This window comes from Antrostomus carolinensis, unplaced genomic scaffold (assembly GCF_000700745.2).
Source record: "Antrostomus carolinensis isolate BGI_N321 unplaced genomic scaffold, ASM70074v2 scaffold14867, whole genome shotgun sequence".
In the NCBI taxonomy this organism is placed as follows: Eukaryota; Metazoa; Chordata; class Aves; order Caprimulgiformes; family Caprimulgidae; genus Antrostomus; species Antrostomus carolinensis.
The window spans coordinates 1-27,500 of record NW_010328186.1 but is presented as its reverse complement, the minus strand read 5'-3'; the positions used below and the strand labels follow the sequence as shown (position 1 = coordinate 27,500).

At 36.4% G+C, this 27,500-nt stretch overlaps 1 protein-coding gene across 1 annotated transcript in view; it reads left to right on the top strand.

Annotated features, from left to right (window-relative positions):
* The window catches only part of LOC104528232 (receptor-type tyrosine-protein phosphatase delta-like), a gene marked incomplete at its 3' end in the record, with an annotated part of 27,857 nt that extends 4,604 nt beyond the window's left edge, over positions 1-23,253 (top strand). Inside the window, exons 3-9 of the mRNA XM_010172171.2 lie at positions 680-949; positions 1,645-2,226; positions 12,345-12,478; positions 13,740-13,884; positions 17,267-17,572; positions 18,551-18,744; positions 23,136-23,253. Coding sequence (XP_010170473.2) covers positions 680-949; positions 1,645-2,226; positions 12,345-12,478; positions 13,740-13,884; positions 17,267-17,572; positions 18,551-18,744; positions 23,136-23,253 — 1,749 coding nt within the window. The remainder of the gene's footprint in view (positions 1-679; positions 950-1,644; positions 2,227-12,344; positions 12,479-13,739; positions 13,885-17,266; positions 17,573-18,550; positions 18,745-23,135) is intronic.
* Between the last annotated feature and the right edge of the window lie 4,247 nt (positions 23,254-27,500).

Below are 27,500 nucleotides of genomic sequence, written 5' to 3'. Positions count from 1 at the left end.
ATATTTGTATCTCTGTGTAATTATTTTTTTTTCCTATGTTTGTTTCAGTGTTAGTGTGAGGTCTTGAGGCTGCATCTACTTTGAGTCTGAAAGCAAATGAAATTGCACTTTCAATGTACTGTAGGCAATGTGTTCCAGGACTGTGATGTGACAATGTGGCCTAGCACATTTATTCACATCAACTGGAAGCACGCAGCATTAAAGTTGGTTTTGGTAATCAACTGAGGCATGCTGTTGACCTTCCAGTTCTATTCTGTGCATATATTTATGTATGGGCATATAAAATGCATACATATATATATATGTGTGTGTGTATATATATATATATGCGCACGTGTGTGCGTGTGTGCGTGCGCGCGTGTATGTGTGTATATATCTTTTGCATGGTGTTTGTGTATTGTTAGTATGTAGCTAGTTAACTGCGGGGCCCTAATAGGTCTGAATCAGCCTTTGTATGAATGTGCCTAATAATATCCTCAAGTAAATATAGAATAATTCACATTATGTGCAGACAAAATTCTTGTTAAGTCTCCTATTTCTTTTATACCTATTTTCTAGCAGATTGGAATAGAACATTAAAACATTAAATTGTGTCTGTACACTGCATGTAGTCTATATTCAAGACTCAGTTCCTTTTTTTTTTGTATATGTTATTACCTTTTTTTGTGTTTTGTTCCAGTTCGACGAGTCCCACCGAGGTTCTCTATCCCCCCCACCAATCATGAGATCATGCCTGGCGGGAGTGTAAATATCACGTGTGTTGCGGTGGGATCACCAATGCCATATGTGAAATGGATGCTAGGAGCAGAAGATTTGACACCTGAGGATGACATGCCAATAGGGAGGAATGTCCTTGAGCTTAATGATGTCAGGCAGTCTGCAAACTATACTTGTGTTGCTATGTCTACCCTTGGTGTTATAGAAGCAATAGCACAGATAACTGTCAAAGGTATATCCCAAGCACATATATTTGGACATAGTTCAGTCTTTTCTTTTATTCATTGCCATGTTGTAAGCAAATATATTGCACTGAAAGTGACTAAATGCTTCTTACCTTCTTAAATCAAGAGGATAAATATTCCAGACAATCACTGACATGAGACAAAATACAGATTCAGACAGCAATAATACTAATAATGTTAATCATAATGTTGCATTATTCTCCTGTGTCTAGCTTCCAGCCTTCATTTCAAGTAAATAAAGGATCCTGTAATCTTGCTTATACTTGTCAACAGCAGGAGCCTTTAAGAGCCAATCATGTGATTTTTAGGGTTGCTGGATGTCCAAGTATCATTTTCACTCAGTAATTGGAAACTAGAGGTTCCAAAAATGTAAACTGTAATGGTGCACTCTCTGTCTATAAGAGTCCTCTTCTGCATACGTTTATAGGATCTATTACAGAAGTCAGTATCATTAATTTATATCAAATAAACCTTACACGACAAAATTCAAAGATTTCCTGATAAATTTCTGGAGTAAATAATAATTGCCAAGAGTTTACCTTGAGCAGATCACACCATTCCAAACATCCTGTTTTGTTTTTGTTGATGTTGTTGTTTATTTTGGGGTTTTAAGGTGCTTATTGTAATAATTAAAGTCTACTGTTACATAGTGCTAATTATAATTTTTGACATTTATCTTTAGCCTTACCCAAACCTCCTGGAACACCTGTGGTCACAGAAAGCACAGCAACAAGCATAACATTGACTTGGGATTCTGGAAACCCTGAACCAGTTTCTTATTACATAATCCAACATAAACCCAAAAATTCCGAGGAGCCATATAAAGAAATTGATGGGGTGGCAACAACACGATATAGTGTGGCTGGCCTAAGCCCATATTCAGAGTATGAATTTCGGGTAGTTGCTGTAAATAACATTGGGCGAGGGCCACCCAGTGAGCCTGTGTCAACAAGGACTTCAGAGCAAGCACCTTCGAGTGCACCACGCAATGTGCAAGCCCGTATGTTGAGCTCTACCACCATTTTGGTACAGTGGGAAGAACCTGAGGAACCTAATGGACAAATACAAGGCTACAGAGTTTATTACACCATGGACCCCACTCAACATGTTAACAGTTGGATGAAGCACAATGTGGCTGACAGCCATATTACCACTATTGGGAATCTGGTACCCCAGAAAACATACTCTGTGAAGGTTCTTGCTTTTACTTCTGTTGGGGATGGACCACTTTCTAGTGACATTCAAGTCATCACTCAAACAGGAGGTAAGCTAACAATTAACATAATTTGTGTGAAAAAATTAAATACATGCAGAAAGACAATTTGAGTTTAAAATGTAGAAAAAAAAAAAATTCCTCTCAAGGATAGCCAGTTTTTTCAAGCAGCTTTTGCAGATAACCTTTTCTCAATTCCACAGTGCAAGTTGTTGTTGAAGAGTGGAAATTATCCCCTCACACTTTCATTTCTTTTTGCATTAATCTCAAGAAGTTTAACTGAAGTTTAACTGAAGTCTCAGGAAGACTGGAGGTGACCAAATGTTATGGCTTCTATTTGGCAATGCTCTGTGCACCAAAAGTATAAAGTAGGTCTCCACAGCTTTCTTTGAGGAGTTACATATGTTGCTGAGTTTTGTTTAGGTAGCATGTGGTTCCCTAATGTTACATCACTCTAGTGAACCTTGCTTTTGGAAATTTAAAATATATGTGTGCTGCATGTGTGTTCAAATAGTTGATAAGGTTCTGAAAACACATAAAACATTAAAGCATTAAAAAGAAAAAAAACAACCCACCCCCCCTACATCCACATTTGTGTAGGTTCAAGCGAGCAGTTCTGTACACTGTGGATTGATAAATCAAATCCAAACTGACCTTACAAAGTCACCATTTTCTTGTTTTATATTTGCAGTTAGGTTGTATTGTATAGGAGTTTTAGGTCCATTAAGTAGTTTTATTAGCAAAGGACAAGCAAGCATAGTGAAAAATATTGCAGCTGGTTTTTACGAAATCAAAAGTGAGAAGCTCTGGTGGAGCTACCCTGCAGAAAGTATTTTATTGTAGCAATAAGAAATAAAAACTCCCTTTGTCTAGCAGTTTAGAAAAAGCTGTATGAGGTATTACTGTAGGTCAGTGATTGACTAGAAATATTCTCTAATACTACCTGAATTTTTAGTACTGGAAAGTTTCCCATTAAAGAATTTAGCATCCCTAAAATTATTTTTAAAAACGTATCTCTAAAGTATAACTGAAGACAGTTATATTTTGTCCACTTTTTCCTCTGCATTTTACCAATGTACATTTAATAAAGAACAGAAACTGAGGTATTGTCTTGGAACCTTTCTAAATGTTGTGTTACACAAAGGTCTAGGTGTTACCTTTTGCAGTATCTCAACCAAGAAGTTACTGAATTAATTTTTTAGACCTTATAATGGTACATTAAAATGGGTCTTTGTGCACATGCAAATGTAAATATGTACACAATAGTTTAATTTTGGCAACTGTAATATTTTTCAGGGATTAGTTTTTTATATTGAGACCTAACTACTTTTTGAATCCATGTGCAAAAAGCTTTTGTGAAGAAGCAGATTTAGTGGGCTCCTCATCTGTATTTTCACTTGCAGCCATAAACCTTTTAGATTAGCAAGAGTTTGTGAGTGGCTTCCCCAGAGAAGGATGAAGCAATCAAAATAATGAGCACTGAGGCTCAGCTGGACCAGACCAAGTTACATTACTTGCTGAGGTCACTTCATAAAAGCTCTGTTTGTTAAAACCTTTACAGAACTTGCCATTAAACATGCCCATCTGTTTCCGATTACTGTTGCAATCTGAAGAAATGATGTCAATGTTAACAATGCAGGAGGGATTCTCAACAGATGTTTTCAACTTTGTAACAGAGTTAACTTGACATTGTTTATTTGTGACTATGTTAAAAACAAAAAGAAAACAAAAAATGTAGCATATAGGAGGAATTTTTAAGCACTGATACTTGTGCTTGAAATATGAATGTTCTTGGTCATAAAACAGAAAAATAGCTAAGAAAGTCTAGTGCAGTTCTTCAGGGTATGTTTAAAAACTAATATTGTGACATCTTTCTATCTATCAGTTTTTCTTTAGTGAATACTATAGAATAAAATGCGCTCCTTGGCCTTCTCTTCCAGATTTGCTGTAATCTAAATCTGAATATTATTGTTTTGGTTTAAGTCTCTCTCAAGCTGAAACTCATCCAAATAAGTATAGTGAATCATAAAATGCCATTTAAAAACAGCAGAAATTGATTAACGGAAACATATGTAAAAGTAAAAATAAGAATGGCATGGTGATTGCATTTAGATTTTTTTTTTCCCTTTTTTGAAATAAATAAGCCTAACATTGTAAATATGTAACTTAACCCTTGTGTTTTCTTTGGGGACATTAGAGTATGTATACAACAAACTCTGGTTGATAGCTGTGACTTACAGGCTCTATTAGGTTGCTTTCCTTCAAAGCTTTCCTCCCTTATCTGTATTCTGATTTTTGGAGACAGATTATAAAAAATGAATAATTTGTTTTAGAAAAGCCTGTTTATGAGAATCTTTGCTTTCTTAGTACAGCAGAATTGTTCTTTTGAAATGGCTGTATCAGTGGCTTCTTACTTTATAGGTCAGCCAAAACTCTACTGATAGTGAAAATTGGGTTTCTAATTAAAATATTAACTAGGAACATGTGTTTGAGGGGAAGAGAAGGAAGCATTTTTCAGAAAACCAACCCACCAACCAAAAAAATTTTTGTTAAGTTTTGTGTTTCAGTATTCTGCTTAAGCATTTTAAGGAAAAGCCATGTCCTATTGCTTAGTTTTCATAGGTATTTTCTTTACTGTAAAAAGTCACCACTTTAAGAAATTAAGTAATCAGAAAACAGCTGTAGAGCTAGCCTTTTGAATAAGGGTAGATCAATTCCAAAAGCGTCACCTAAGAAAGTCCTTACTCTGCATTTTTGGTCAAATGACTTAATTCTGATGATGATGGAGTCATGACCAGTATATTATTTAGGTGAACTGACTTACTAACATCAAATTTTAGAAAGAAAAAATATCGATAGAAGCTTAGTGTGATACTTCTTGTCCTTTTTCTTTACTTCACTAGAAAACAAAAGCTCTGTTGGTTTGTCTCCATTTAGCTGCCCAGGACACACTTCTTATTTATCTTCTCATAATTCCTTACTTTGCTTAAACTGGTCAGAAGTACACATACTCTCTAAGAAACATCCACCTAGTACACCGGTGTGTACTAAGAAAAGTCTTGAGCTTTAAACTGAATGACTGGGTTTGGTTTGGTTTGGTTTGGTTTGGTTTGGTTTGGTTTGGTTTGGTTTGGTTTGGTTTGGTTTGGTTTTGATTAATATGTAAATAGAGGATAGCTACTGAAGGAATTCAGAGAAACCTATTTTTATTCTGAGCTTAAGTAAAAAGAGAGGAGAGTGAGAGATACACAGAGGTCTGTTGGGTAGTGGATTATTGAAGAAAGAGAGAGAGAAATTATGCTGGGAAATGAATGTTTACCTGTAAACACATGCTTCTTTAAACAAGAACTTAGAATATAAAACATACTACTAATTTTAAACCAAAGACTGGCAGTGTTTGAAGACAGGATTATTACGGTTATAAATGGCTAAAAAGTATCTGACTTGCAGGACATGTAAATGGAGCCTTAGGTTAAGGGAAATGAGTTAATGGTTCTGGAGTTGTTATTGTAAAAGAAGATTAGAAATTCAGAGGAAGTGAGTCTGTAGTAAGGGAATACAGTTCTGTGTTGTAGCAAGCTAGCTACTTTGACAAACCTTTCAATTTTTTTCATGAACTCATGAACAGGGAAACCTCATGTCTCTGAAACTCCACAGTCCTAGTCTCCTAGTGAAGTATTTCATGGAAATGGACTACCACAAGGGAAAAGTTGAGTGCATGCAGCTCGAAACTCAACCATGATGCAAAGGAGAATTTGGATGTGAGGTGGGGTGCAGGATGGTTTTTAAGTGACAAAATTTCCCTTAAAAAACATTTCTGGTCAGGTAGGAAAAAATATTTCAGCTTTTGAATAATCCCTGTGCTCTCAAAGCACAATTAACTTCTGTTAAGTGCCCCAGTCTCTATGCTTGCTTCATTTAAATGCTAACATGTTGACACCAATATTGAGTATCTTACCCTCACACAGTGATTTTTCTAGCTTTTAGTCTCCCTCTCTTTCTTCTGATTAGAACACAAAATAGAGTATGCATATGGGATTTTTTATTTTTTTTAACTGATTTTTTTCTAGTCCAGAATTCTGATTTTTGCAAATATGTGGATGAGCACTGGGAATGTGCACACATTACTTTTGTCACTGAATTAAGTATGGAAGAAAGCAGCTTGATATAATTGTAAGACAACTCTACTGCTACACTGTAGGAATAAAGTGTAGACAAGACTTACTCTGAAGAATAAGTCATCTCTTCACTGTGTTCTCTAGTCATTCAGACAAGACTATGTAGACTGGCTTTCAGACTGACACGTTTTCTGTGGCCTCCCTCAAGTTGGGTTACACGTATTATTTTAAGAAAGTGATTTATGGATTTCTGATTATTTTTCACAAAAATTGCTATGCTTTTTGGACATTTAAAATGTATTGTATTTAATTATTTTGCATGCTGTGGTTCTGTGTTTGATCCTGCAGAACTACAAGCCTCAGCTACCTTCAGACTCATTTGAACAGGTTATTTCTGTTGTAGCAGAAAGACAGAGGGAGAGCAGGATGCACATATAGTTAGTACATTACCCATTTTATTTTGTAATTACATTCCAATGATAATTCAGTATTTCAAAAAGTACAAGTATTGTTTTGCAAAACAAAAGCTCTGGAGCACATTTACTTTTCAGTTGTAAGAGCTTCTATGTAGAGCTTCATGCTACTTCAAGAACAAGCAGAAGCATGAACTCTTTGTCCCGTTCAGTTCCCAACTGATTGTAAATTCTCTTGATCGAGCTATTCTCCTGTGCAAAACTGATTTCTAATTGAACTGATTATCTTTTGCTCCAGTTATGAATTTCACCCTAGTAATGTCATGGAGCCCCTTCTAGCCTGGAGACTTTCCTGTCTTTGCAAAACCAGCACAACTCAAGTGTTTTTCTGGTTACCTAAACCAGCTGAGGAGCTGTGTAGGGCACTGAAGTGCCTTTCTGATTTGAGATCCCATTGCGTAATTATTTTCTGGCAGTTGAATCAGGGATGGACATAGAGCCATATGTGCTGGACTATGTCCAGCAATCTGTGTTTGCTTTTGGTTATCCAGCAGTAAACATGGAGGACTAGGCAAGCGAAGATGTTGAACTTGGTATTAAGTTTTGAAAAGAGTAATTCTGGACTTTAGGATTTGTTTTTTTGGTTTTTGTTTTTCTTTTTTTTCCCTGCATTGTAGTGTTTAATTGTGTGCATTACCTAAGTTATGTCACGCTTACAAGAAAAAAATAACAAGAGGTACACTTGGTGGTTGGGGAAGTTATGTGTTTTACTGTATGTTTGTAGAACATGTTGACCTCAAAGCAGAAAAGACAACACTGAGAGAATGCTCATGCAAAAAGATCCCATTCAGTAAGCTGACCATGTACAGCACTAATATGGAAAGTTAGATTTGATCTGTGTAATGAAAAACACTTCAGCAAGAGTATAAAGTCCACTTACATATGATGTGGTTTCAACTATAGCCAGCAGCTAAGAACACAGGGTTGTCCACTCATTTCCCCCTCCTGTGGGATGGGAAAGAGAAAACCCAACAGAAAGGGGCTTGTGGGTCGAAATGAGGACAAGGGAGGTTCACTCACCAATTATGGTCATGGACAAAACAGACTCAACCTGGCGAAGAAAAAATCAATTTAATTTTTTACAAATCAATCAGAGTAGGATAGTGAGACATAATAACCACATTTTAAAACACCTTCCCCCACCCCTCCCTTCTTCCCAGGTTCTAATTACTTTGCTCCCGGTTTCTTTACCTTCTCCCCAACACTGTCACAGGGGACAGGGAATGGGGGTTGCTGTCATTTGGTCTCTGCCACTCTTTTTGGTGTGGGGTCCCTCTCGTGGGCTGCAAGAGTCCAGGACAAAGTATTCCAACAAGGACTTCCCACAGAATCATGCACTTCTTTGGGCATAGCCACCTGCTCCATCATGGGGACCTCCACATGCTGGAGATGGGTGTCCCCTGCAGCAGACCATTCTTCCCCTACTCTGGCATGAGTGTCTCTGGGGTCTTCTGCTCTGTCATGAGTGCTCCACATAGTCACAGCTGCCTTTGAGCAAAACCTCCTGTTTTCTCGTAGATTCCTCCATGACCTACTTGTGGGTATCTGCTCCACTCTTAAACCTCCATGGGCTGCAAGGGACTCTGTTTACCTCCCACCACTTTTTCCTTGCTGACCTGTGTGTCTGTAATCATCTGTCTCCTTCCTCCCCTGCTTCTCTTGGTTGTTGATGCTGTTTTGTTGATGTTGATGTTTCCTGATCACTCTCTCCCTCTTTGCCAAACCATTTCTTCCCCTCATAAATATGGATTAGAAGATGCATTTCCCTGTCATTGACTGGCTCAGCCTGGGCCTGAGGTGAAGCCATCTTGGAGCCAGGGGAGTGTCTTGAAGCTTCTCACAGGGCCATTGTTATAGTCCCTTCCCCCCCCCCCCCCCCCCCCAAACCAAACACAACATAGATTATCCAGTTTCCCTAGGATTTTTTTGGTCTCTGAAGGAGACCAGCACCTTATGTCAGCTCCTTCAGCTTGGATCAGTTCCCATGTGCCACTGAGAATTTTTTTTTAACAGGTGTTGTGTGTTCTAGGTGTAATTTCTAAATAGTTTAAAAATTATTGTTCCACTTTCTTATCTGGTACTTTTTCTTTAGATTAAGCTTTGGGTTCCCTACCAGAGTTTATAACAATACACTTTGTCTAATTTCTGGCGTGGTTTTTTGCTTTCTTCCTCTTACTCTCCTCTATCTGTTTGGAGTAATGCAGATTTCCCTGTCACCTCTTTCTTCTGTCAGTGTTTTCTGCTTCAGTTACCTAACTGTGGTCAAAAAATTTGAGCAGAGACTTTGCAGCACGATATTATTTTAAGACACAGCATTTGGGAAAGTCCAGTTAACCATTAATTTGTCATATAAAATCATAGAGAACTGCAGACTTATGACCATAAAGGGTTTCTTTGTTTGTGTTTTTTGAAAGGAATACTTGGAGTATGAAGGTCTTAAAATGTGCAGAGAAACAGGAAATACCCTTCATTCTCCATCTGCTGACATATTTATTATAAAGGATGGTTTATATGGTCACTTGACTGGTCATTTACTATTGCTGTCTGGCTGTGTTCTACAGTTCATGTGTCCATAAGTTAAGCATGGAACTTAACATCCCAGGACAATTCAGATTGGCAGGGTGATCTTCTGGGGAGGTCTCTAGCCCCAGCTCTTGCCCAGCTTAAGCTCAGCCATGGGATCAGACTAGGCTGTTCAGGGCTTCACCCAGTTGAGGCATGAAACCCCAGAGGCTGGATACAGTCCAACCTCCCTGGGCCCCAGCTCCACCACTGGGCTATCTTCATGGGGAAAAGACTTATCCTTATCTGAGCCTCTCATGTTTCAGCCTGTTCCTCTTGCCCTCCCACCACACACACTTGTGAAGAGCCTGACTGTGTCTCCCCCATCCCTGCTTTCAGTGCTGGAGATGTTGTTGGTTGCCCCCAAAGCCTTCCCTTCTCCCAACTGAAGCAGCCTCTCTTCACAGGGCAGGAGCCCCCTAGAACCATTTTGCTAGGGCTCAAAACCAGATACAGTATCTAGATGTGGTCTGACAGGCACAGATGCAGTATCTAGATGTGGTTTGAGCAGATGGGACAATCCCTGCCCTCCCCTGGCTCTCAGGCTGTCCCCTGCTCACACCACCCCTAGGCACCACTGTTGCTACCTGGGCACAGGCTCAGGGCCATCCCCTGCAGCTACTCCCTGGCCCCAGCAGCCCCAGCCTACATCCCTGCAGGACTCTGCTTTCCCAGGACAGGGCTTGCTGAGCATCCTGTAGATAAATTGGCCTGTTCCTCCCACTCTCCAGCTCCCTCTTAACAGCAGCCTGGCCCTCGAACGTGTTGACTGGTTCCCCCAAGCTTGATGTCATCTGCGAACCTGAAGCGTGTGCCCTCCATTCCCTCCTCCAGGTCAGTGATTGAGATGTCAAACACAAGATGAATAGCATGGCATGCTATTTGACCTTCCATGACCAGTCAACGGTGATTTTGTAACTCCAACCGTGTACCCAGTTACTTCGCGAAAGTATTTTTTCCCCCCTCTCTTTTGGTACACATTGAAGCAAATATTTTTTTTTTCCACAGATCAGTTTTACCAGTTTTTATCTTTTTGTCAGATGAAGCAAACAAAATACCTACAGTGAGGTACCCACCTGAGTTTCATGAGATACATCTGGAATAACCTGTAACAAAATACACTTCCAAATAGCTGCCTAGGCTCCACATTTATTACTAAGTTTTGGCAGCCCTGCAGTGGGGCTCCACATCTACTTTAAGCCATGTTTGACAGGAGACTAATCTGCAGGTATTGTCTGGTTGTTACTCAGGAGTGTTTTGAAGCAGCTAACCTAAGAAGTTGTGATGTTCACCTTGTAAATGCATTTATACAACCGTGCTCTAGAGTTGCCAAGCTAAAGTTTTACCTAGTGGTATTTCAGAATCTGTTTCAAAGTTCGGAATTATCCAGTTATCCCACTCTCTCCCTCTGAAATTCAAATCCATTCAGTTTTAAAGAATAAAATTACAAGTATTTCAGTCAAAAATACTTTGTTGATATGTCTTGTTATTGCTTCCTGTGCTTTGTAATCTTTTCCCTTTTGCACTTTACAGTACTCAGGAAGTGATCTCTTTTTACACTAGACATCTTCTAGAAAAAATAATTACTCCTATCCTTTCTGCTTTCTATAAAGACATTTGTTCTCCTCTTCAATCTCACTTATTACCTCAGAAATAGGCAACATCCTTCTATACTTCCCTTTTCTATTTTCTTGTAAGGACTTACAAGCTCCACACAGGAGCTGGAATATGCATGTCATGTTGACAGGTTATCTGTCTGTTTAAAAGTTGAATATCAAGCCTGCACCAGCATACACGATGGCAGTGTTATCCTCAGAGTGACATTCTGTAGAAGTCTGGGAAAGATAAGAGTTATAATCACAAATTATTTTTACTGTTTGCTCCATGGTGTTTTTAAGTCATTTACTGTACAACAGAAACATGCTATAGTAAAATTCTGCCCTGAGAAATGATTGTGAAATGATCATTATTGTCACATCTTACTTATCACACCTGTTCTAGTATGTGCTAAGAAGTGCATCTCATGTTTTTTTCTTAAAAAATGACAGCATGCCACATTTTATTCTTGAAAAGCTAGAAATAATGCTGTGGAAAACTTTTTCATGCCTTATAAATAGCACTATTAACTGAACGTAATGTTTTAGAACTTGGGTGCCAAAATGATTGTATACATTCCAATGACAGGGTTATATTTTGCTGTCTTTTCCCAGTCATTCTTATTATTTTCAGTAGATTTGCAGATGTAAATGAGGATAACATTTGATCTGGATAATTTCTGTGACCATTACACAAGTTATAACAACAGAGAATATTCTTGACTCCTGGAAATAAAGTTGCGGTTTTAGTTCTTGCAATTAGAAAGCGTTGTTACTAGAAATTTACCTATATTCCTACATTGGTAAAAATACCAGTCATTAAATGGGTAGAAGTCTATCACTTAATGAGAACGTTATTGAAGATCTCTTCAGTAGGTTATAACTTCTTCAGGTTACAAAAGAATTTAACATTGCGGTGTCTTCTTAAAGAGCAGGACATGTTTAGTATTTTAGTTTTATGAGCTCAGTGAACTATTTTCAGGTTTGGAAATGTGTGTAATATTTTTAACACTTTCTTCTTGACTATTCCAGCCAGTCTTACATAATACTAGCATCTCCCCATATACACACGCATATATTGATATTTGCCATTTCACATATAGGTTATTAGATTATTCATCACTAGGCTTCTGTCCAATTGCACTTCAGTTTTGTGTGCATTATTTACACTGTGAATCATTTTTTTTTAAATCTTTGATAATTTGTAAGGTGTGAATTAAATATGTGATTATTCTTTTTCTGAGCTCAGATTAATTTATTTCATAGCATAGTAAATCTATTTGTTTAGGTAAGTTAAGTTCAGTAAATTCAATAAAAGTAATATTGCGTGAAATATTCAGATAATAGTTTAAAAGGTTTGAAATATAAGTGTTAAACTAGCCAAATAAACAATTGGCAACACTGGTCAACTTTTTCTTTAGTGCCTGGTCAGCCATTGAACTTCAAAGCAGAACCTGAATCTGAAACGAGCATATTACTTTCCTGGACACCTCCACGCTCTGATACCATTTCCAGCTATGAACTGATTTACAAAGATGGGGAGCACGGGGAGGAGGTAAGTGAAAAGACTATACATCTTTTAAATACTCTTTAACGAGTTAGACAAAAAATGCTGCAATGGTTTAGAATCGATGGATTAGTAACTTTCTTTAGTACAAATACCTTGATATTTAACAGTTTGTTAAACCTAACAGTCAGCGTAATGATAGGCTGAGAGCATGCAAACAGCAGAAAATGCTGTCGAGGGTTACCAGCCAGTGGATCTTTGCTGTTGTTGACAATGAGCGATCCACAGAAGTCACATCCAGTTTCAGACATTGATCGTGTCTCCCCAAGCCGGTTCCTCTGCAAAGGCTTGGAAGCAGAAGTGTTTTGGGGCATGTTATGGGTAAGATTTTTTGCACTTACACATGGACTTTGAAATCTGTTTTCAACCTTAGATAATTTCTTTTCTCTTTGCCACCAAGTAAGAGAGTTCTCAAGATTCTTTAATATTTCAATAATATTTGAGAAGAAAATATGTTTTTTTCTAAAAATAAAAACTTACTATGGACTTTTCTGGGGGCCTCTGTGGTGCTAGTACTGAAGACTTTAGAATAAAGTGCTCTTCTGTTACGGAAACTGTGTGATATTACAAGTGTCCCAGCCAAAAGAAAGAAACCAGCAGACTCAGAAGGCAACAGGAGAATGTCAGTCTCATTGATTTCTCCTGCATCATCAACTCATTGCTGATGCTTCAACTGAGCTTATGTTTATGACAGCTTCACATATATACTGTGAATGCATAAGCTTATTTTGTGGAAGGGGTCCAGATCCATATTTCACCTACAAATAGGATGCAGGCCCCTGCTTAATAAGTTACCTATTGAAAGAATTTACTTCTTAATAATTTGAACACAAATTTAACTATGAGGTTAAACCCAAGATTACTCACATTATAAAACCCTGTAGTTCACTGTGATAAGAGGTAACTGTAGGTAAGGCTTTGTTCATGTGTTATTTTCTGAAAAACCTTTTATACTTTGTGCACAGCTATTACTTCCTCAAACAATCAAACAATACTTCTGGCTTTGAGTTTCACCCATGAAGCTGTTGACTTGAAAAAAAATTTGTTCTTTAATGTGTGTTTGTCAAAAGTAATGTATTTACTTTTGTTTTGGTTTAGTTTGGTTTTGTTCTGATTTATTTTCTTGAATTCAATTTTTTTTTTCAATGGGGTTATCATCAGAGTATAAAAGCATTTCTTCTCTAGGCAATGTAGGGAATTCAGAGTCTCTGAATATTAATCAGGACATCCTCTTACTTCCTACCTTTAGCAACGGGTTTCCACTGAACCTACTACATCTTATCGCCTGCAAGGCTTAAGGCCAAACAGCTTGTACTTATTCCGTCTAGCTGCACGTTCTCCACAAGGCCTGGGTGCGTCAACAGCAGAAATCTCAGCGAGAACCATGCAGTCAAGTAGGTGTCTTTCCCTGCCAACTTTATTCCCTTGTCTTGTATTTCTCGAAGCGATTAATATCATTAGCCCAGAGAGGTAGTAACAGAGAAAAAGGCATAATTATAAACATCCACCATTCATGGTTTTTAGTACAGAGAAAGAAAGCTTAAAATGTAGATTTTTGGTAGGTGTATAGTGATAAACTTAATAGATGAGTGGCTCTTACATAGTTTCAGAAAAAAAGTGCTGTAAACCAGTGTCTAAGGAGATAATATTATGCTGTCATAATAATATTTTACTTTATGTTAAAATAAGATACAAATATTTTATCATGCAATAGATGTACATTAATAACAGTCCTCCACCCGCAAAATTCCACCTGCCCAGTCTGCAGATTTCCTGTAATACTACATTGTTCCTGCAGCATCTCCCTGAAATACAAAAAATTTGTAGAGTTAGTTAAGTTGAATCTTTCAGACTGTACCAAAAATTTCCTCATAACTGTTCTATAGTAGCTAATCATTCTGATTTTCAGCTAGATTTTAAAAATTTGGGTGTTTTATAATGTTCAGTCAATTTTTACATCAGGAAGAAAATTATTTTCTCACTGGATGCTTATGGAAATGTCATGAAGTTGTCAGGGATTTCTATATACATTTTAAAATATTTAAATTAAGATTAATTTAAAAAATCAGATATTCAAGGATGATGTCCAGAAATGCTACTTTTGCCTGATAAGTTATGCTTTACACTGTGTAGTTTTAAAACTTAGTGCAATTCTGTTTGCATTTGTTTTCTATTCAATGGCCTTTTCTGAAAGTAATATTATTCAAAACAGAAAATCCAGATTCTCAATTGACATGAGACTTTTGAATTTGCAGTCATGACAGATGTGATTACACCATCATTCTATATTAGTGTTATATATGAACAGTAAATAGTGTGACTGGAGATACAATGCTGCAGACCTTTAACTATAGCTATGTGAGCTTGTGATGCATTTCTGCATTTCTAAGGCATTTGTAATAATCATAAAAGACAATTATATAACACAAGACTAGTTTTAGAGATAGTGGCAAGACACTTTAATTTTAGTAATCCAGAATGACTAATTTGATGAAGAAAAAGGTATTTATTTATTCTGAGAGGGTTTCAGCTATTTAGAATGCTCATTCTCTTGTATTGGGTGACTGTGTTATATTGCGTAAACTGTGCATTCAAAACAAACACCTAGGGACCAAGGCTGCATGTTCCATATATAAGCACATTGCCATTTCCTGTCTTGAATATAAGAATATGTTATGCCTTTTTCAGCCTTATGTCTTCAGATAGTAGGAAAATCCAGTTTATTTCAGTGAGCAGACTCTGGTTGTTTGCTGAAAAGTCTGCAAAATCTTTTCTGCAAAAATTGTGTATTTTAAGAAAAAAGTATGTGCACCAGTAAAACTAGTTACACAAGTAGCCTACAGATTATCCTTAGTTACAGAAATGCAATATTTTGCATTTTCAGAGTATAATTTATTAAAATTTAGTAAACTTCTATGGATTTATTAGCAGTATTCACCAGAATGTGCTATTGCCTTTCATCTTGGTTTCAGAGAAAGATGCTACAGAAAGATCTTTAGAGAGATTTATTTATTTACATATAAGATCCTTAAGGGATATTTCACTTGTATTTTACTTCCTGCAGCAGCTGATGGTAGAAGGGGACCAACATGTTTTGAGTACTTGATTACTGAATTAGCCTAAAAAAGAAAATCCAAATGTAATAGTTCTCATCTGTCCCCTCATCCACCTTCTCCAGTTAGCTGAAATGCTGGTACATTCCCTTCTGTTTTCCCTTCAGAAGAAGAGTGCACCATACTGAGTAAAAAGCCATTGATCCCCATAGAAGAGCTGTAGGGAACCAAAAGACACATGTGTATGTGCAATAGGTCACAGCAGGGTCCTAAGCCTTCTCCGTTGCTTTAATTTTGTTTGATGTGACTAGTATAAATACAAGAAATCCATTTGTTTCTTTTTTTTTCCCTTAAGAAATTGGAAGAAAACAATAGGGGGGGGGGGGGGGGTGGGGGGGTGGTAGTACCATAAAGATCTTGCACTGAAAATTTATGTTTTCCTTACAAAAGAGAAGGCAGAAATAGGAAAGGAGTCCACATCCTCTACTTCTGCCAGTGAATTCAAACTATGACTCCTTTTTTGGTGCTCTGAATTATCTCAGTTAGAAAACATAGACTTTGCTAAGTCAAAGTGCATTTAAGCACATAAATACATATCTAACTTTCAGTACTTATAATTGCCTCACTGAAAGCAATGGAATGACATAGAGGTTTAAATGCTCTGGAGCCCAAAAGGGGAAACATGCTTTGAGTACAAATCAGTAAAGGTGAGCACTTTTTCTCTGAAAGACTGGTGCTGGTGACGACAGGTGAACTAAGTCAGAATCTCTCACCATTCTGATGTGCTGAGCTTGTGAACTCTCATTGTAAAATGAATACCTGCTTTATTGACACATTGTTTGGGGGTAGAATTTTTCTTTTCCTGTAGAAGTTACCTACATTACTGGTAGGATTTAATTCTTTGCTAGCAAAGATGTCTCCAAGAGGAGTTAAAAAATTAAAACTGGCAACTGATCTAGGGTAAGTACAAGTTACAGTCAGAATCAACAAGCCTGTCACTTTTTCCTGGTAGGTAAATCTTTCACTAAGACTTTCTTCGTCTTCTATTGACTGTTTGCTCCTAGTTTGTTTGCTACAATAAATGTTTGAGTAAATGCTTTCCATTTAAATGTAATTTGCAGTTGACTTGTGCCAGGCAGACTCAGTTATAAAAAAAACCCTGAAAAAATAGTATTTTGTTTATGAGAATCGAAAGACTACAAAAATAGCAATTTATGGAGCAATTTCTAGCAATTATTGCAAGTTTTTAGGAGTTCTGTAGACAGATAATTTATCTCAAAGTAAGTAAACCAAATTGAAGGGGATATGTCCAAACTTGTAAGTAAATACGTGTCACATGTAATTTAAAATATTATAGCTTGCACTAATTGCAATTATTATAAAGATAGATCAGTAGTCATAGAAGTGTCACGTTTTTGTTTTATTTCAAGAAGAATTTTAATTACAGGTAGGTAATATTATTTTGAGGTTTCATTTTCATGTATTTCCCCTACATCTTTTTCCACCATTCAGTTGATCTATTCATTTTTGGTTTCCTCATGTTAATAAGCCAAGGTGCATATGGTTATCTGACATTTTGCTTTTTTAAGTTTCTACTTTTTTAGTTTATTTTTTATTTTCGTTTGGTTATCTTTTATTTATTTTTATTTTTTCTTTTGTTCATTTTTCTCAATCACTCCTATCCTTTCACTCAAATCCTCCTTTAACCCACTGCTGAAATTAGAGCCATCAGCTCCTCCTCAAGACATTAGGTGCACAAGCCCCAGCTCCACTAGCATTTTGGTAAGTTGGAAACCTCCACCGGTGGAAAAACAGAACGGCATTATCACTGAATACTCCATCAAGTACATTGGGATTGATGGAGAAGATGTCAAACCCCATGAAATTTTGGGAATTTCCTCGGACAGTACCCAATACCTTTTGGAACAGCTGGAAAAATGGACTGAGTACCGGATCTCTGTGACTGCCCACACTGATGTTGGACCTGGCCCAGAGAGCTTAGCAGTATTGATTCGGACAGATGAAGATGGTATGTTACTGCCACTACATCAATTTGCGCCTCTATGACTCTCTGTCGATCTGCTGTCTTTTATATAGCCTATTTTTTTCTGCTCCTCTTTTTTCTGAAATCACAGATATTATCACCCTTTGTGTTTTTTAATCAAAGACTTGACCTTTCTACACCATTTTTATATTTTGGTATTATTACTACTTTTTTAACAGAAAGTACGTTTTTATGAATGACATGAATCTGCTGCCCCTTTGAGCCCATACATATATCCTTCTTGCTCCTCCTCTAATAACTCTCAGGAGAAAATCTTTCTTCCTTTTCCTTGATTTTACAGTCATTTATGTCTGTGAACTTTCTTTCAGGTTTTATTTTGGTTTGGTTTTTTAACTGTTTTCTTGTTCCATGTTGTGCTTTTTTATTATTTGGGGTTTTTTGGGTAGGGGTTTTTTTTGAGGGTTTTTTTTTTTTATCTTGTAAAACTGATGCTCCACACATTGTCTTCCATGCTTGCAAGTGACAGAAGATAGCTCTATTATCAGCCTCCTTTTTATGCTACTGAAAAAAAAAAAAAAAAAAAAAAAAAAAAAAAAAAAAAGAAACAAAGAACTTGGCAAACAAAAAGAAGGGAAACTTTTTTTGAAATCTTTTGTGGTTTTATTATTAGTAGTAGTAGTATTATTTCAGTGATAAAAATATCTCTTTGTACTATAATGCTTTGAATCTCAAAGCATCTTCCTTGGCTTTTGTACATTTTTACACATTTTTCTATTTCTCTAATACTCTTTTTTCTTCCATTTTTTTTGCATCAGTCATGTTTTTTGATCTTTTCACTGAAAGGTAGAGCAGATTGGTTGAGTATTTTCATTTGTTGAACGATTTGTATCCTTCAAAGAAAAGATATTGAGTCTGCCATTAAAAAAAAAAAAAAAAAAAAAGCAAAAGAAATGGGTGGGACAGGTGCCTGTAATTCTCTTCTGTCCAATGATGTTGTTCCAGTTCCTAGTGGTCCTCCTCGCAAAGTCGAGGTAGAGGCTGTCAACTCTACTGCTGTTAAAGTGTCATGGCGCTCACCTGTACCCAATAAGCAGCATGGTCAGATCCGAGGATACCAGGTCCACTACGTGAGGATGGAAAATGGCGAGCCAAAGGGTCAGCCCATGCTGAAGGACATCATGCTGGCTGATGCACAGGTAATTAGGGCATTTTATGTTCTTTTCTAGGTCACAGTGAAAACATGTTGCATACCAGAGAGCTATCCAAAACTGCCTTTTTTTTCTTTCAATATTTCAGCCTACCAGCTACCACTTTTATCTCTAACAACTTTTTTTCAGAATACTTACATTTAAAAGTTCTTGGGCCAAACTTAAGCACTCTTTTCTGTATATGTGTGCAACTAAATGCTAAGCTGTGTCATTCTGCTGGCTCCCTTAAACCTGGAGACTTCACCCTATACCTATGCTCTGAAGTCCATCAGAGAGATCTCAGCCAGGTTACAGTCAATGTAGCAGACTGTGCATTGCCTGATCCACCCACCTAATATTTCTTTGTTTCAGTGGAAAACCTAGAATCAGAAGCTTGTGTTAGCCCATTATTACAGCGTTTCTGTCATTAGCAGGTATCCACCTCACCACACATTTCACAGGAAATGAATTTATTAGTGCAACTTTGTAGAAATCACCGAGGTATTTGTACTTGTCATTATTCATATCAGTAACAGTGCAATACATGAGGAACTTAGTTTACATAGGTATGGGGTTACTTATATTGCAAAATTTCACATCTGTTTTATAAATTGTGAGACATAATGAAAACAAAAGCCTGATCACATCAACTTTAAAAAGCTACTAAAAAAAGACTTTTGCTGATTGGGATATAGTAGTGCTCTGTAAAAACTTAAGGTTTCCAAAGCTCCTGGTGCTGGAGAAATCATCCTACATTGAAACTATCATCAAGTACACACCTCTCACTGCTACCTCTCAATTTATGACTGGGATGACTGGAAATTATAAGAACTACAAGAAAGCTGGGGAGGGACTTTTTACAAGGGCAGTTAGTGATAGAACAAGGGTAATGGCTTTAAAATGGAGAAGGGTAGGTTTAGATTAGATATTAGGAAGAAATTCTTGACTGTGAGGGTGGTCAGACACTGGAACAGGTTGCCCAGAGAAATTGTGGATACCCCCTCCCTGGAAGTGTTTAAGGCCATGTTGGATGAGGCTTTGAGCAACCTGGTCTAGTGGAAGGTGTCCCTGCTGATGGCAGGGGGGTTGGAACTAGATGATCTTTAAGGTCCCTTCCAACCCAGACCATTCTATGATTCTATGATTCTAACTTATCAACCTAGCATAAAGAGTTAAATTTGCATCTTTTATGTGAAAAAATAAATATTTTTTGACTTCTTTTGTTTCCTCTTACAGTCTTAGTTCTAAATTTCATCTCTGCAGACAGCTTTCTTGAGAACAGGTCTACTACACCTGCGTTTTGCTGATGACTCTGTTCTCAAAGTATCATCTCTGTTCCTGGAGGTCTTTGTTGCAGTTTTACCTGCCAGTGTGTCCATCTATCTGTATATACTTACCTATTTTGCAAAACATTATGTTCTTTCAGATTAAATTCAGTGGAGAAAAAGGTGGAAACAGGTGGGGAAGAGGCAAGGGAAAGGGAAAAGGAAGAGGAGATGGCAAAAGAGATGCTGCTGTGCTTTCGTTCTACCCCTGGCACAGATTTTTACTTTCAACCTTTGTGTGGTACTAGTCTAAAATAATTTTATACACTAGAAGGTCAGAAATGGAGAGACTAGATAAGACATTGGAGCCCAAATATCATGAAGGCATAAGTCATATTTCTTTTTTTGCCAAGTATGACTTTGACCTGCCTGTTTGCCATTGTTTCACTCTGGATAGTCACCTCCTATCTCCTCCTGCCACCCCTTCCTGCCTATCGTACTTCTATGATACATGTGATCAGGGCTTGTGCAGGTGTGAAGCCCTTGATGGTAAAAGATCAGTGTGCTTAGGTTTCAACAATAAAAAAACATACTATTAATTTAAATAAGGCATAGAATTCATTTAGGAAACTCAAGCATATAGCTTAATAATATGATTAAATAAACCAAATAGCCTTTAATTCTGTCTTGGTAACTTTTAATAATACAATCTATTATAAAATACTACTACATGGTACAAGAGGATTCGTTACTTCTTTCATCTTTCAAGAAAAGAGAAGTGACTGGTTTTTAGGTAAAGCAGAAATGGAATTAAAAATAGCTGGCCTGATTTCAGTAACCAAATTCTGTGTGATTTTACAGGATTAATTCAAATTATACATGATTTTTCCAGACATCTTTCATATTCATTTTGCTATAATGAAGAAAACATTATCTCAACCAGTCTACAAATCTCTTCATTTCTTTTGTTTTTTCTTCCAACATTCTTTACTCTCAATCAGTGGGAATATGATGATACTGCTGAACATGTGAGTAGTTTTTGACTGGCCAGAAAAACAGTGTGTGTTGAATTTGAGATTATTTTTTTCTTTTTGCTTGTTTGCTTGTACCTTTTTTCTTTTTTTTTTTTTTTTTTGAGTTTTCTTTTATTTTCTTTGTCATTTTCACAATGCATGCTCCTAACATCAAAGGTTTTTCCTTGTGGCACTTTTTCCTGGTTTTTTTTTTTTTTTTTGGTTGGTTGGTTTTTTCCCCCCTTTTCCCAGGGAGAGTGGTGGTGGCTGTTGCTTGCTTGTTTGGCATGATGACAAAATGTGCAGAATTGGTTTGTGTTTTCTTCTTCTTAGATGGCTGTCACTAACTTTGCCTCACAACTTCCTCTTTACAAGAAAAGTAAAACAAATGGTATTCAGAGTTGCTGAGCAGTAGTCAGATTTTTCTGTTTTCATTTTAAGGTTAACTTTTTTGCTGTAGCTGAAAGCTGAAGTCAGTTGTGCTTTCTTTTTGGTAATTTGGTAAATGTATTTTGTATGCAATCAGGAAAGCCAAATGCCCTGCAGTGTTTATGCCTAAGTAATAGTGCTTGCTGTATCCAAATCACATTTTTAAATAACACTATATGCAATCATATATCTTACACCATGAAGTACTGTTTGTTTTATATGAGGCTATCTTCATCACTGTTTAAAAGGATGGCAAAATACTTTTTTTGCCTTTTACAATTTTATTCTGTTAATATCAGGTGCAGCTTCCTTATGAAAGATGGTAAATCTGTCTCACTGATTTTGGTCTTAAGGGTCATTTCCATTCTGAGATAGAGTCTAAGGAGGGATTTTTAGTAGGGTGTTTTTAATGTGTTTTTATTTTATTTGAGCAATTTTGCTCACTCATTCTGATCATTACCTTGTTAATTCTATATTGCTAATAACTGACTGTAAATACAATGTCAAATTGTAATCACATCTGTACTAAGCTCATACCCACTATCTTGAAAAATACATTTACTGTGGATAGTCTGGCCCATAATTTTTATATTCACTTTTATAGTTGTTGCACCTGAGGGGTGTCTGATTGCACATTTGCTATTTATTCTAGACACATAAATATACTATCCCTCTAACAGTAGTGAAATATAGTGTAAATCCATTCAGGCATGTGAAAATGCAAAGGAGTAATCCAGAGGTTACAGACTGGAATCTGATGAATTGGGAACTTTGGGCCTGTCAGCTGCCTTCAAATACTGTCCTTTTATATTTCCATATAAAATTTACTGATATAGTAAGTGTCAAAGTGTAAGTTCCTCTGGCTGCCCTTATACCATGATATAAGTTTAGTTCATTTCAGGTGGCTGGCCCTTCACCATCCTCTCTGTGTGCATACATGTGTGCACATGCATGTGAGAAAAAATCCCCCTTGCTTGGACACTTACGGTTTGATCTTCCTCCTGTTCACTTATACTAGCTGAAGAACTACTTGGTTTGTAGCTGCTGTCATTTGTTTGAGGGCTGTCAGATTCATTCTCTGACCAGATTTTTAATGGTGTTTTAAGTCTTTTAGAGGTGAAGAGTGAGTTGCTTCTAAACTTCTTTGAGATATATAGGTGGACAATCAAACCAGTGACAAAGTTTGCAATGGAAGTGCTATGAAAGTATCAAGGTTTTCTTGTTCAGATAACCATAATTAGTTACAAAGTGTGGATACAAATGCAACACTCTTCTTACTAGGCATTTTATAACTATATCAGTGATGTCCTGTAAATGACTAAGTTAAACGGAGTTTTTCATATCTACATATGCCTGCATTTCACAATATCAGTAGTATTCCTCAAGCAAGGTATTTCAGAAGACTTTATTCATATTTTCCCACCACTAAGCCTTTGGCTTTGTGCCTTAAACTACCTAAGCCATACTATTTAGAAGCATGCTGTCTTTTGTTGCTTAAGTGAGTGAAACTCCTTGCATTATAAAATATCTCATACGGAATAGTGTGTTGGTGCTCTCAAATGTTTGCTGTCACTGCCAGTAGCACAAAAGTGTGCAAACTGTATATAATATACAGGGGGTGTCTGAAGGATTCTATGTTCTCCTGGAAAACAATCTATTTTTAATAAATCATTCTTGTTTTATTTCATCTTAGGAAATGATAATTTCTGGGCTTCAGCCTGAAACTACATACTCCTTTACTGTGACAGCCTACACAACAAAAGGTGATGGAGCACGCAGCAAGCCCAAACTCATATCTACTACTGGTGCAGGTAATACTCCTATACCTGTTAATCTCTGAATAAATCCTTTGACTTTTCCTTCTAGTGTTTTGCTCCTACTACTTGAAAGTGCCCTGTTGTGTAAAGTGTTTACAGGACATAGGATTTTCTGTTTCAGTATTTGGCCCTTCATTTATTTTGATGAAAACAGAACCAATTTCCCCTCTTGTCCCTTTCTCAGTTCAAGATGTAGCCAAATGTAATACTTAACTTTACACTTTCTAGTAGCTCTTCTGTTCTGATTGGTGTCTTCTTGGAGAGGAAAAAAATAGAAATTCAGAGCTGAGAAGGATATTTTAAAAACTTGTGAAGGGCTTTCCTCACCTTCATGAGAGCAGCATGCTGCCTGTCAGTAAGAACATTGAAAGAACCTGTATGACAACCATGACTTGACAAGACACTTAATCTATTATTCTTTTTAAAGTTCAGTTTCCAATTTAAATAAGCACAATTATATAGGTTATGTTTTGATTAGTTTCTAGACATAAACATAGGCTATGCACACCTGCTTGAAAAACTCAAAGCTTCTGTGCATTCAGTCCTTATTGACTATTCATGTTTCACTGTTCCAAGATCTCTGGTGGTTCTGCTTTACAAAACCGAACAAATTCCATGTCCTATAAAATCCTGAGTGACTGAAGTACAATTGAGAATCAAAAGCATGTCTATAAAAGTAATACATTGTTCTTGCTATTTGCTTCATCCTGTGGACAAGTAATATTCTTGTTCTCTGGTATAACAGCTAGTTACCATTTGACTCCTTCATACATTCCAGGTTGTATGAACACCTCTGCACTTGCGGTTACAGCTTGCTGTGGTTGAGCTGTTTTTCTAAGGAAGATTCATATGCAGCATTTAGTAAAAGGAGACAATAAGTGTAGTCCGTACCAAGAGTTTGCAGCTTACTGCCTTTCTACGGGAATACAGCAGGCAGGTGAAGGAATGATGCATGAATAACAGGGGCTTGGAAGTCTGAAATATACCCTCCTACTCTCTGAGAGTTTCCATTTGATTTTTTTTTTTCCTAAAAAGGTGCTATACAAATACTACAATAAAGCAAATGAAGGGTCTTATTGTCTAGTATAATTTTTAAAGGTTTAAGTTAGGTGCAGCTGTATTAGAAGAAGTGAGATTATATCCATAAGCGATATGAAAGGACTATAAACATCTAAATGTTTACTGCAGAAGCTTACAATTCATAAGTTACTCAGATGATAAGTAATTATTCAGTTGTGTCCAGTTAGTGATAGACAAGCATCATTTACATTTTTAGGCAGGAAAGATTCACCAAATGTAAGTGAGCCTACAGATGGTAACTGCAGTTATTAATGAAGCCACTGAATGCAGTTAATATTTTCACTCCGGAGTGTGTTATCTTATATTCAGTTTCCTTTCCTAGTTTTTTAAATCAGATGGAAGAAAAAACTGTTACTGAACATTTCCAAGTCAAAGTACTTGAAAATTTTAAATTAGTTGCATCAGAATTTCTGATATATGTGATTAACAAGACCTTGATAAAAATTAAAACTTGCTAGTCAGTGATATCATACAACTTTTATGGAGAATTTAATCAGACCTTTTTCTGGGTCACAGTAGTTGAAGAGTCTCATAGCACAAAAGATTGTCCATTATTCGGAATTTAGTGTCTGTGCTAGACAGCACTTTTGAAATACAGATTTCAGCTAAGAGGAAAAAAATTACATTAAGACAGTGGTGTACTGTATAGCAGGTAACAGAAACAAATTACTTCAGGTAATTTGTCAAAGGCAGCTTGTATGAGCTTCTACTAGTCATGGCATACCAGTACAACTGTTACAACTGTTTTGTGCAATGACTATCACAAATGGGTGTGTGAGGGACATCCTGCTGTGTAGTCATGGGGGTGAACTTCACTGGATCAGAGAATATATTTTTTCATGAGCAATTTTGCTTCATTTGGGCTTATGACAAATTCAAGTATTATTATCAGATAAAGTTTCTAGATAGAGCTATTCCATGACACTACTGTATGTAGGACTGAACAGAATCCTGCTGTTTTTCCCACAAGACTTTAATATTCATAAGTTATCATATTAAAAGAAAATGTTAACTGAAAGCTATCTGCAAACAGAGAGAGAGAAAAACATCTTCTTCTATCGATAGTTGCATGTTAACAAAAAGGAAATTCATACACTTCACAAATCAGATACACTCTGTATTTAAAAAAGTGACCATTGTTATTTACAAATTTAATCACAGAGCATTTTATTGGATAAGTAAGCTTTATTAATTCCCCTATTCTATCAAAAGCAAGTAGTAATTTCTTTCTCTGTAGTTACCACAAAGGTTAACAAATAGTGCTAACTGTGAGGTTTGCCACAAGAAAAAAAGCAGTTTATCACAAAATAATTTAGTGGCACCTTCCAGCAGTATCTCTTCTAGTAAGCTGAAGAAGTTATTATTCTGTTTGTGTGGACTCTTCTTTTTCATGTACTCCATTGGTTTCAGTAATAGTTATAATGCAGAGAAAAATATGGCCTTCACAGCCTTTTGTTTATTCCATAAAGGCTCATAATACTTAATGAGGAAAAGTCAGAACTAGTCAGAGAGACATTCTTTACACAGCAGAAAAAGTAGGAAAAAGCTTTTAAAAATCCTAGGAATAATACTTACAGGAGAACTAGACATTTAAGAAGAAAGATATTTGGAAAAATTATTTAAAAAATAGCTATAATTGTTATGCAATTAGAAGCGGTGTCACAACTTATGACAGATATAATGAGGAAAGATTGTATTAAATGCAGAATTTTCTTCAAGCCATGCCATTCCTCCCTCCTTGTTCTTAATTCATTATGGAGTGATAGTCAGAATTTCTGACAATAAGAATCTGATTTGCTGGGTGCCTGAGAACTGAAGATAAGTAATAAAATCCATTGAAGTGTTTAAATACAGGAACCAGAGCTCACAGTGCAGCAGTTACATTCACGTGGGAAGGCTTTGAATGTGGATGGAACTAATTAGTCTTCATGGAAGACTATGCTATCAAGGCACTACTACTCCCAAAACTATCTTAGTCTCTTGACTTGTCAGCTTTGGTACATAATGAACACCAAATTTCTGTATAGTTATGGACATGTTTTGTTATCAAATAAGTAATTGTTATAGAAATAGACTAACTTGAAATAGAAATATTGAATAAAATATAAAATAAATATCTATGTATATACATGAATATGAATAAATGAATAAATAAAAATAAATATGTACATTAAATAGAATCACTGAATGAGTGTGATTGATATTGGGACTCCAAAAATATACACCATATAAGTTATATAGTGGGATTTCCCTCTCAATTAGGACTAATTCGATCTCTAGAATGAATGTCCTCACCACACTTACAGTGTCAACTTCTCAGAAAGACAAATCATCAGTTTGGTCCCAGTTAAGGATTTGAGTGTATCTGGTGTTAAGAAGAGCAGGTTAAGAAGAGCTTCCAATTTAGTCTTCTTCAGAAGAAATCCAGTTCATGTGCACCAAAACCACACTGGAAGCTAAATCATATGTGATAAGCCAGGATAATCAAGAAATTAAATTCCAGACTGTGCCACTGCTCCAAGCTGAAACAGCCCATGCTGGAAGTTATTTGTGTATGGAAAGTTGAATGATAGGGTTCTATCATACATAGTAGTGATTTTTGATCTGATTTCCTTTCTACTGCATTTTAACTCTCAATGGCAAAAGTTATGTTAAACATATCTAGAAACTTGTAATTTCTCCATTACTACTACTACTACTACTACTACTACTATTATCATTAATTATTTTTCCATTTACAGAAATGGCAGAAATATGCCTTGGATTAAATTAATGAATATTTATGACAGTGCTTTTTTTTTTTTTTTTTTTTTTTTTTTTTTTTTTTTTTTTGCAAGCAAGGATTTGTGTGATAGAACCATTCATAAGATGTCTGTTCAAAGTTTTACTTCTTGCGTTCCTATGTCCTGTGCCTCTAACTTTTCTCTGTATTTAGAAATAATGGTAAGGGAAGAAGACAACAAACAGTAGATGGCTTTACCATCATAGTTCATTATACTGTATGACTCAATATTACCAGAGGCAGATATTATTTCTTCCATAAGAGAGTAATCTGTGGAACTATGAGTGAGAGAAGATAAAATTTATTCCTATTCTTGCTAAAACTAGACTCAAAATTTTATATATTATAATTATATATATATATATTACATATTATAATT